We start from the raw sequence: 11725 nt of genomic DNA on the forward strand, positions 1-11725 counted from the left end.
TAAATCCTTTATTTCAGATACTGGTTCACTATGGCCCACTACGGCAAATCAGAACCCAGATTTATACCTGGTTTGTTTCATGGCAGTTTTGTAGCATTTTCTAACACTAACAGCAATAAACTGCTTTCTGTTTCAGCTAGTTTGCCAGTCATCTAAGAGATGAGCTAGGCCCAAAACCAAGCTGGGAAAAGAGCTGCGTGCTTTTTCTTCCTTCCTTTACACATTCACTTTATTCAGGTTTGACAGTCCAAAAGCCATAAAGCAAGAAAATGTCTGTTAAAAACAGCAAAGAAATTTTTTGCCACATCAACCATGCATGCTTTACAAAAGCCACTCAGAAACAATCTTATTTTATGAGCAGCAGAATTTTAACAGCCATTTTGCTAGAAAGTTCTACCTGGCAACAGTGTGTTTGGAACAATGAAGGAGAACATGCAATAATGAGTCAACCACTGACAAGGAGCAATTACAAAAACATTGTTCTGGAGGAATCCCATCAAAACGCCTCTTCCTCTGTGCTGTAGGTATGCAAGTATACATGACCATCTTAATTTAGGTACTGTCAGCATACCAAGATAGCTGAATTTGAATTCCCATCCTAAGTATTTGATTCCCAGATGGAGTGGGAAAAATTTCCATTTGGCATCTTGGATTAATAGGTTTCAGTTTTGTTTTAAAAGGTTGTTCATAATTAACACTCTTTCCTTCCTTACCAAAGAGGTCAAAGATCGCAAAGGAGCCAGTTGTGTGTTTTATTCCACCAGAGCCAACAGCACTCCTGAGCTGCCAATCAAGTAAATGCTGGAAGGTTCTCAGCATTACATAGCCAATATTTAAAACTGATAATGGCTTTCCAAATCAAAGTAGAAATTTTTGGAAAGCCCAGTTCCATACACACAACTGAAGATGCTATACATGAAGGTGAGGTAAGGATTCCCCCCCCCAAAAAAAAAATCCTGAAGCTTGTCAAGTAATTCAACTGGATCCAAGAACCAGATCTGAGTATCATTTGGCGTGCAAGGTAAAACTAGTGCCCTAATTCTGTAACAACTGGGATTTTCCAGCCATTTTATAGACACATGGCTACTAGAGTTCTCCAGGTTTGTTCCATACTTTGATGATGCACTAATCATAAGTCCATTAGAAGTTCTACAGAAGTTTGATCAATCGGGCACCAGAGTCAAAAAGGAGGAAAGTGTCAGCTAGCAGCTTACAGAATTAATTTCCTGGGGTACCACACTGATGCAACCAGCACCCACCCAAATGAAAACATAATACTTGGTACCCTTCCATCAAAATTCAGACAAGAACATCAGGCTGTCCTATGATTATTCAACTTACAAAATAACTTCCCAAAACATAAAGCCATCATAGTACCATTGATTTCTGAATAAAAGAGTTCAGTGTAAGTGGATTCACAAACTGAATGAAGCCTTTCAAGACATCAAGAAGCAGAGGCTACTGTTCAGTAATGTGCACATTGCTTTTTACTCACAGATACTGACAACTGAAATAAACTATCAGACTGGTTTCTGAAAGCACTGGATTTCACACACACACAAAATCAGTTATGCTTATGGGTGGATCTTCAAAATCCAAAATGATCACAAGTGATTTCTTGGTTTGGGAGGGGTTTTTTAAACGAAAAACAAGCCAACATATCTAAGCTTGTGTTCCCATATGCAGTGCTGGATCACCATGTTCAATGCTTATCTACAGTCCTAATGCTAATACACTGATCCTCCACCTATCCTAAAGTAACCTGACAATGCCTTGGTCATCACTGGCCCTTATCAGAGTAAGAACTTCGAACTGTTGTAGACTCTTACACAAAATAGCCATTATTCTAAGCCAAAATTCTACCATTACTGCTCTTCATCAGTTATTCAGAATTTGACATGTTGGCCACAATTTTTTCCCAAATAATGGCAATATGTTTTACCTTGGGAAAATGTTATCTTCACATCAAGCTATAACTGTTGCACCTTTCAGACCACAACACAACAAGCAAACTAAGTGAATGGTACAAGCCACAAAAGATGCACTGAACAGGGAATTGTACCTAGACTAATGGGCAAGATTCCTTTTTGCTGTTCATATGATTCATTTCCCTGTCATCATGAGCCAGTCCAGCAGACCTTCATATAGATTGCCATATCAGGAAATTAATCCCAACCTTTATTTAGAAAATGCAGACCCCATCTCTTCCGAGACTGCTTGACGTGGTACACAAAGTAAAAACAAATACAATAAAAACCAAAAACACCACCTATTATTATTTTTTTATTTAGGGGTTGATCTTTTAAAGTTCATTTTAAGAGACTCGTTTTAAGCTATTAAACATTTTGTGCTGTTTTAAGTTCTGGTTGGTTTTTAAATGGTTAATTTTTAAAAGTTATATGTTGTTTTATCATGATATGCACACTTTGAATGTAATGTCAGCCCACTTCAGAAGAAAATATTAAGACTGTACTCCTCAGATGTGTGTTTGTACAAGTGTGAACATACTTTAGCAGCAATCGATTTTCATAGGCACTAAGTCCATTTGGAATACATTTTAAAGTACATACCCAGGCTAATTCAAAATTCTAATCATTCTATTTGTTTAATTTATGTGTATGTGTGTGTAATATGTTGTAACTAGACTACTAAAGAAGGCCTGGGGGCAAAAACGTGTTTGGCATGTGGTTTTAATCATCAACCCTGTATTTGTGAGGCATTTGCGAGCTTTTTTGCGAATAAAGTCTTGTCTCTCTGCCACAATCTCCTGCCTACTTTCGATATAGTGAGTAAACTAGAGACCCCTTGGCCATCTTTGGGTCCAATATTAGACCATTTCAGGCATCTCCCAAAGTACCATGTGGACAGGATCCTGTCATCTGCAAAGCCAACCACTTGTCTCCTGGATCCGTGCTCTTCTTGGCTGGTCAAGGCCAGTGTGGGAGGGGTACAAGCTTCCCTGGAAGACATTATAAATCGTTCTTGACTTCAGGGGTCTTCCCAGGAATGCTAAAGGAAGGAGTGGTAAAACAGCTCTTGAAAAAGCCATCATTAGATCCTCGCGATCTAGCCAACTACCATCTAGTTTCGAATTTAACATTCCTGGGCAATGTAGTAGAGAGGATGGCAGTGGAGGAGCTATAGAAATTCCTGGAGGAAACATCGACCTTAGATCAATTTCTATTCGGCTTCCGACGTGGCCATGGGATGGAGACTGCACTGGTTGTTCTCATAGACGATCTCTGGAGGCAATCGAGGCAGGTCGGCACTGCTTGTGTTACTTGAGCTCACAGCAGCATTCAACATGGTTGACCATGAGTAGTTGACCAACCACATCGCTGGCGTTGGAGTACGTGGGTCAGCCCTTCAATGACTGTCTTAATTTCTCCATGGCTGGAGATAGAGGGTGGCTATTGGGAAGAGGCTCTCAGCATGCCATTTGTTGCTGTGTGGAGTCCCGCAAGGGGCGATCCCCCTCCCCCAATGCTCTTTAGCAACTATATGTGCCCCCTTGCCCAGTTAGTTCAGAGTTTTGGGCTTGGGTGTCACCAGTATGCTGATCACGCCAGCTGTATCTGATGATGGGCGGCTGAGCTGGACATTGCCTCAGAAAATCTGGCCAGGTGTCTAAAGGCCATGGTGAGATGGCTAAAGCAGAGCTGCCTGAAATTGATCCTGTCAAAGACAGAGGACCTATGGATGGGTCATGGAGCCTTGGATGGGAGTTTCCATCTGCACACTCTGGACGGGGTGCAGCTAAGTACAGATGCTTTTGTCAAGACTCTGGGCATGATTCTGGATGCCCTCTATCTATGGAGGCCCAGGTCAGACAAACTGCCAGATCCCCACCTACTCCAGGTCTGGCAGCTGGTCCCCTACTTGTCTTGTACTGACCTAGCCATGGTGATCCATGTGACAGTCACCTCTAGGTTAGACTACTGTAATTCACTCTATGCTGGCCTACCTTTGAGACTTCTCCAGATATTGCAACTGGTCCAGAATGCAGCTGTGCGAGTCCTGACGGGAATATCCTAGACGGTACATATTCAACCAGTGCTTCACCAGCTGCACTTGTCCCAGATTGAATTCCAGATCAAGTTCAAGGTGTCGGTTTTAACCTTTAAAGCCCTTAATAGTCTGGGACCACTGTACCTTCAGCACCGCCTCTCTTGGTATACCCCCCAGAGAATACTCAGATCAGCTAATAGTAACTTACTGGAGATCCCTGGCCCTAAAAGTGTCTGGCTGTCCTCAATTAGGGCCAGGGCTTTTTCAGCCCTGGCCCCAGCCTGGTGGAACTCTGTTTAATGAGACCTGTGCCCTGCTGGACCTAGCTGAGTTCTGCAGGGCTTGTAAAACAGAGATGTTCTGCCAGGCTTATGGTTGAGGGCAGTGACAGTACCATCTAGTAGCTGGACTTCCCTTCCCCCTCCCCTCTTTATTCTCCCTTCCCCTTCCTTTATGTTGAAATACTTTGCCATGAGTTCTGTCCACTCGCTTCTCCCCAAGATATTATCTTAAGCTGACATCAGCTGCCACAGAAACAGCTCTCCCTACAGGGAATAATTCAGGTGGCATGGAATCTCATATGACCTAAATTCAGCATTTTAAGTGTTTTAAAATGTTCATATTGATGGTATTTTAATGTATTCAACTCTGATGTTAATCACCCTGAGCCCAGCTCACTGAGGGAGGGTGAGATAGAAATAAAAGCTTATCATCATCATCATCTCCTGGATCTACTTGACCAACCCCAACCCAGCTAGATACTATCTGCCACAAAGGGCAAGAGTTCAGCATACACATGTTGGACCACACTTCTAATGAGTTTGTCTACTTCGTCAAGCCTCACCAATTAACAGTCATCCATACAACAAGACAGTTTCCTGAGATTGACTTAAACTAACCATGGCATCTGAGTCACAGTGGATGCAAGTGACTATCCACAAAATACTCAGAACAGTTACAGTGAGCATGTATATGGTTCAGGCTTATATCCTCAGGGACCTGAGACATCTTACAAGGGACCTGCAGCTTGCAAAAGAGAAAGAAGTGAACTGTTTTACCAACTAATCTACAGTTATTTCCTCTACAGAAGACTTGTTTGTCAAGAACTATTGAGATGGACCTCATTAAGTTTGATGTACACTCTTGGAAGTGACAGGATCCATCTCATCCAGAAGGATAGGTGTGGTGATGTCATTTCAACCATCTGTTGGACATTGTCCTTGCTGGTGATTCTTCACTCGAAAAGGCTTTCCAAATGCTAGTCTTCCAATACCAGATGTGGACTTGTCCAAGGAATGCTAACCTTTTCATTCCCACTCAGAATCACCTTCTCCAGAAGGTGACAGCACTACTGAGTCATCTGATGGACAGCCTGACTTCACATCTCCTGAGCAACCTGCTGAGTCAGATCCTGCAAAGAGACTGCAAAGGCAGTGGCATCGACCAATTTGGATAGCTGATTATTCTAGATGGGTGGGGCACATCTTATTGCACCTCAGCAGCTTGATTTATGGCAGCTTTGCAGAAGCTTGCAGCAACCAGTCAACAGACAGGCAGCTTTCAGTTTCAGGCAGTTTGCTACAACCATCTGAAGGAAATGTGCACCAAAATAAGCTGGAACAAGATGTGTATGTTATTTCTATACACCTTCTGAATTATGCTCAGGATCTTGCATAGTACAATAATCTGAACACGTGGAAGCTCATTTATAGACTGTGTGAATTAGCACCTGAGAATGCATATATTTGACTTGGAAACAGAAGCAACTCAAAAGGAACCTGTAGCAGCTGTACCATTATAAAAGTCTGCAGCGGACACATCTCCATACAGAAAATAGAAGATTGTTAACTGGAAAACCCAAATGTAGTATTTTTAGAAGACTAAAAAAAGAGGGAGCTCATAGTATAATGTTTTATGCTTAATGGTTTATTCTTCACGTCTCTGGGAAACTACAACAGCCACTTGTGCAGCCTGTGGACTAAAATCTGGTGTTTTCAAAAAGATTTTGTCTTTTAGCAAAGGCACATTCAGATAAGTTTGACATTTCAGTGACAAAATATTACAGAACTGTAAACAAGGATGTGAAATCCTGCCTCCAATTCATGACTTCAGTCTATGAAGTTAAGTTTTATGGCTAATTAATATTTGTGAATTTTATTTTAAAAGTATCTGTGCAAATTATGGTCATATTAGTTGCAAGCAACAAAACAAGTTACCTTCAACTCTCCAGTTCTTGTAACTTTTTTAGCGTAACTCTCAGTGGCAAGTATATTGTTGACACATGCTCTAGCATATGTTTGTCCTATCTAAAGGCTCATACATATGCATTTCACAGCTTGACTGCTGGTCTACAAGGTAACTTCTGTTACCTCTAGGTGATTCTGAAACCACCTCTAACCAAGCACAAGAGTAAAACTGCCATTGACCAGAGAACTCACTTCAGAGAAATGTTAAATTTCCAGTTTAAATAGCTTCATAATGATTTTTTTTAAAGCTGTTTGGGAGGATAAGGCACTACACTGATACACTGCAAGAAATAGAGAGAGCAAATCCTAACCTGTTTGCTCACATTGGACTGCTAATGTTACAAGTAAGGGCGCAACAACGACCCTATCCAACAACTTTTCCATACTCATGCCATTATTGCAACAGGTGACAAAAACTGTGTTGTATCATAAGTGAAAACATGCCCATGCTCTGTGCATGTGTACCTGAAGTGAGTCCTCTTGAGACAGTGGTAAGTTTTCTTCTACAAGACTCCAGCAACTGCTGCACAGGATCCATATATAGATTAGACTGAGCACTGCATAAATCATTCGCAATAATCACACTGATTAAATAGAATAGAAAAAGCAGAAGCATCACAGAGAAAATCCTTCTAATTAAAAAAAGTCACTGTATACACTTACCACAACGATTTTCATCTTCACCATTAGGGCAATCGTTTACTCCATCACACCACTGAGATGGTGAAACATACTCTGCTAGAATGCCACATCGTATTTTGGATCCAAAACAACTGTCTGCCACTGAAAATGTACAGTTAGTCTTATTGCTGTTGTTGTTTTTAACCTGTCTCCCTCCCCCCACCCCAAAAGCTATGAAACTAGTGAAGAAATACTGCAGTTGTATGACAGAGCCACCTGTCTTTCGTAGCACTGTATAAACAAATGAGCATGCTTATTGGAGCTCCCAATACCATTAACATTCCTGACTTTTAGGTCAAGTCAATAAAAATATTACCATATAAAGAGTAATAAACGCAGTAATTTGCTAAGATTTTAAGTAATCAAAACAGTGTACACTGACTACTCACAGTGATAGTCAAGTGGCAATATTTACAGGAAAGAGCAGTTTGGTTTAATATCTTCTACTGTGTGGCCTATTTTATGAGAGGCAGTCATCAAGGGAACTGTTATTCATTAACTTAAGCCTCAAGGATAACCGTGAAATACAGTAAGCGCAGCCAAGGCTGCTCACAACAAAACAGCAATTAAATCAGAAAGCAATTCCCCATAGGGCAGCAAAACCAAGCCTATGCCAAACTGAACACTGAGGGCTAGAACTTTTCATATTGAAATACATACTTAGAATGGCGTGTACTCCATTATAAATATGAAGATTAGTGAACAGTGCCATCTTCCTCAGATTTCTACTGTGACAGCACTAAGATGTTCTAACTTCCAGGCCACACAGAAAAAAGGAAGGGAGATAAAGCAATACTGCCAGGAGGCCCAAGGCAGTGCTCATAAATTAAACAAATCATAAGAACACAACCAGCAACGAGAAAAATTCCCCATTCAGGCTCAGTTGTACAGTGAGTTCTTTGACAGAAAAAATTCTACAAGTACAAGTAAGTCCTTACCAAAGTACCAGATGAGGACGCCTGCAATTGCAGCTCCTACTAGCAGAATTATAACTGACAGACTGAAGCACAGGGCTTTCCTAAGTCCTGCAATTAAAAGAACAAAGAAGTTGCCTGTGTGTGTAAAGCACACTGATAAAATTTGCTGCACTTTTTCACACAGCAAGAGGTGTGATAAGGGAGTTGACTGAATCTGAAAGTGTGATGGCAACAGAAAGAAAGTTAGGACGGATTTATAAGCTATTATTTCAATTTGACACAGAAACAGAACAATTTAAACATGCATGGTTAGATGGATGCAAAATTTTCAGGATGAAGTATCTTTTCAACAATGGGAAACCTTATGGACAAAAGACATAAAAGTTACAGCCAGTCAAGGACTAAGAGGAAATTGGTATATGATGTTTTATTAGTGGCATATCACTCCACAGATATTGAGAAGATGGAGAAGAACTATAAAGGGAAATGGGCAAGAGTCCAGTAGCACCTTAAAGACTAACAAAAATATTTTCTGGTAGGGTATGAGCTTAAAGTTAGCCTTTAAGGTGCTATTGGACTCTTGCCCTTTTCTACTACTGCAGACAGACTAACACGGCTACCCACTGGGAATTATAAAGTGAAATGTAGGAAATAGAAAGTATCGAAAGCAGAATTCAGAAAATCCCTCTTTCTGACAGGCTTTGCCCTTGTGGAAACAATTGTATTGAAACGGATGCTCATGTTTTATTTTATTGTAGTTTCTACACAGAATCTTGTAACGAACTTTTAAGCCCCTTGCTGGTTAATAGACAGAATGTCTCAGATTCTTTTAAAGTTTTAAAAGCCCGCCAAACAGTTAATTAGATGGCAGTATCAACAATGTATTCTATGTAGCTGTCTTTCAACTATTTAGTATCTCCATTCCTTTTGTACCCTTCTGTATTATGTTTTTATGCCAATAAAGGAATGATGATGATGATAAATAGAAAGTACCATCCACCTCTTTACATCATATGTGGTGGATGTGTAAAAAGACAAAGAAACACAGGAAAGAAATGCATGCTGAAATTCAGAATTTTAAAAAAAATAAAATTTGCAATATATAAGGACTGAAATAAATCTTGCCACTGACAATGTAGCCTTGGGATCCCTGTCACTTAATAAAAAGGGTATTATGTCAGACACAGAGGCATTAGATTTATATGTTAAAAGGGGAGAGATATTAACGTGATCTAAGTTCCTCATAAAAGTGGCATTCCAAAAGGGCATGAGCTAGGAAATAGTAGTTACAACTGTTTTTTCTTATCTATTTTTTCTTATCTATTTTTATTGAGTATTGTTCTGTTTATGTACAAAATAAAATTTATTTTAAAAAATTCCTGCCCTTCTGTAGGTATGTTTCCAAGAAGCTGCCCTGGCATTACAAAGAAATTGGACCTAGCTGGCCAATGAAGTTAACAAGCCCTACCTATGCCCTCTATTTGTATATTAGAAGGAGGTGTGTGCTATGATCTCCCCTCTGAATGAGTTTATCTTATTTATTTATTTTTTAAATTTCTAACCCACCCTCCCTAGTCAAGGCCAGGCTCAGGGCGGGTTTCAAAGCCCCTACCCTAAGAAATAATGTTATCACTCTACTGGGGAGAATAGTATGAAGTAAAGTATCCATCCCAGTGTGGGCCAAGCTCCTACATTAGGTCTCCTGATGGTGGTGGAAAGTGCTGTCAAGTCACAGCCAACTTATGGTGACCCAGTATGATTTTCAAGGCAAGAGATGTTCAGAGGTGGCTTCCAATTCCCTGCCTCTGCACAGCGACCCTGAACTTCTTTGGTGGTCTCCCATCCAATTACTAACCAGGTCTGACCCTGCTTAGCTTCTGAGATCTGACAAGATGGGGCTAGCCTGGGCCATCCAGATCAAGGCTTATGTCTCTTACACAACTCTGATAACAGGATCATCATCAAAGCTGTGGAATTTTTTAATGCATGAAACTAGGAAACTGGAATATAGTTTTATCTGCAGACAGGTGTGATTTACATTAAATGTGATTATCACAGCTTCAATGCAATGCTTACTTGCTGTACAGATTTTTCCAGATGAAGAAATGGGATGCACTATTGTAGTTGCTGGAGTTGAGGGTTGAGTGCAAACTCTTGGGACATAATGAGGTACTGTTGCAGGACAATACGGAGATGTATACTGTTGGCACACATAAAAGCCACTTGTGTGACTGGGAGCAGTAAGATTTTCTGGCTGATAAGCATAATTTTCATAATATGGAGGTGGCCTCTAAAAACAATGGAATGAAAAAGTGTTACTACAAAAACTGAAAATGTAAGGAGCACGTCACATTTAATAAAAGGAGCAACCTGCAGTAGTCCACTGAAGTCAGCCTAGCATAGAAGAGGTGATATTAGGAATGCACACTTTAAAAATAATTGTAAAATAGGTTAAGCTGAACAAAATTATTTTTTATAATCTAGAACTCAACTTCAGCACTAAATGCTAAATGGTTTCAGTCTTGAGGCGAACAGCTTTTCATGAGAATGCTTGATGAATTTTAGAAAAGTTTTGATTAATCACCAAGTAATGTTAAATTTGTTTTCTAAGTGCATGCACAACATTTTTTCCATAAACCCTCTAGCTACAATAATTTCAGAATCTCTTTATAATATAGGGTTGTCAATTCCAGGTTGAGAAATGCCAGGAGATTTTGGAGTTGGAACCTAGAAAGGGCGTGTTTTGGGGAGGGGAGGGGCGTCAATGGGGCATAATGCCATGGAGTCCACCTTCCAGAGTGGCCATTTTCTCCACTGAACTGATCTGTCACCTGGAGATCAATTGTAATAGCAGGAGATCTCCAGCTGCCACCTGGAGGTTGGCAACCCTAATATCAAGTAGAACCTTTTGATGTCAGTGCAACTGTTCCAGAATTACAGACCTTTACTATTGATTCTATTCAATAGACAAACCAACATGCTGAATTAAAGCTACACAAATAAAGCTATCAGCATTTTGCACCCAGGACCAAAACTACAGCTATTGCAAGTGGGAACACAGTTTTCATTATTGATTATTCCTCAACCATGGGGATTTCCCCAATAAAGGGCAGCAGGCTTAGTTTGTATACTTGCTGGAATAGCTTGTTAATTTACCACAGCTTGTTAATTTACCAATAGCTTGTTAATTTACCACAGCTTGTTAATTTACCACAGCTTGTTAATTTACCACAGTCTTTACACCTTTGAAGCATAAGCAGTACTTTAGTGTACTACTTTCTGTCTAACTTAAATGCAATAGTGCAATAAAATAGTCCAGTGTATCCAGTTTTAGAGGTTTTGTCATGCTCATTTTATGGATCAATGTAGAGATTTAAACAGTAACACCCACTTTTCAGAAAGTAATTTTTCCCCAGAACACATCTACCCACGATAGCCTCAACTGGAACACAGATCACTTACCAAGTCTGATGCCATCTTGATTTTCAGCAATGCACTTCTGGCAAGTTTATACCTATGGACAAAAAATAAAAGTATTTCTTTATTACAAAAGTAAAAATGTACATATTTTTAAAGTATGTAAGTATTTTAGAAAGTATGTATCACATATAAGCACACACTCACATACACAAAATCCAAAGTGGCTCAACATTCCATTCATCAGAATGGAAGACCATGCCTATCAGAACTAAAGCACTTTAAAGCAACACAAGTACGGGTGGCTGACACCCTCTGCACAGGATACTGTTACCAATCATGCTTACAAAGGATCTCTCCAAATAAGCCAGGGTTGGTTGCTGAGCTACGGGCCCTTTTTTAAGGCGAGGCAACTCCACACGCACGGAGGGGCCACAGCAGCGCTGACAAACAGTA

At 40.2% G+C, this 11725-nt stretch overlaps 1 protein-coding gene across 1 annotated transcript in view; it reads right to left on the reverse strand.

The window, feature by feature from the left end:
* The window catches only part of TMPRSS2 (transmembrane serine protease 2), a 28122-nt gene extending 16787 nt beyond the window's left edge, over positions 1–11335 (reverse strand). Inside the window, exons 1-4 of the mRNA XM_056858232.1 lie at positions 11315–11335; positions 9929–10142; positions 7874–7960; positions 6918–7037 (exon numbers count right to left, since the gene is read on the reverse strand). Of these exons, the coding sequence (XP_056714210.1) occupies positions 6918–7037; positions 7874–7960; positions 9929–10142; positions 11315–11329 (436 nt within the window). The 5' untranslated portion in view covers positions 11330–11335. The remainder of the gene's footprint in view (positions 1–6917; positions 7038–7873; positions 7961–9928; positions 10143–11314) is intronic.
* Between the last annotated feature and the right edge of the window lie 390 nt (positions 11336–11725).

Source organism: Euleptes europaea, chromosome 12 (assembly GCF_029931775.1).
Source record: "Euleptes europaea isolate rEulEur1 chromosome 12, rEulEur1.hap1, whole genome shotgun sequence".
In the NCBI taxonomy this organism is placed as follows: domain Eukaryota; kingdom Metazoa; phylum Chordata; class Lepidosauria; order Squamata; family Sphaerodactylidae; genus Euleptes; species Euleptes europaea.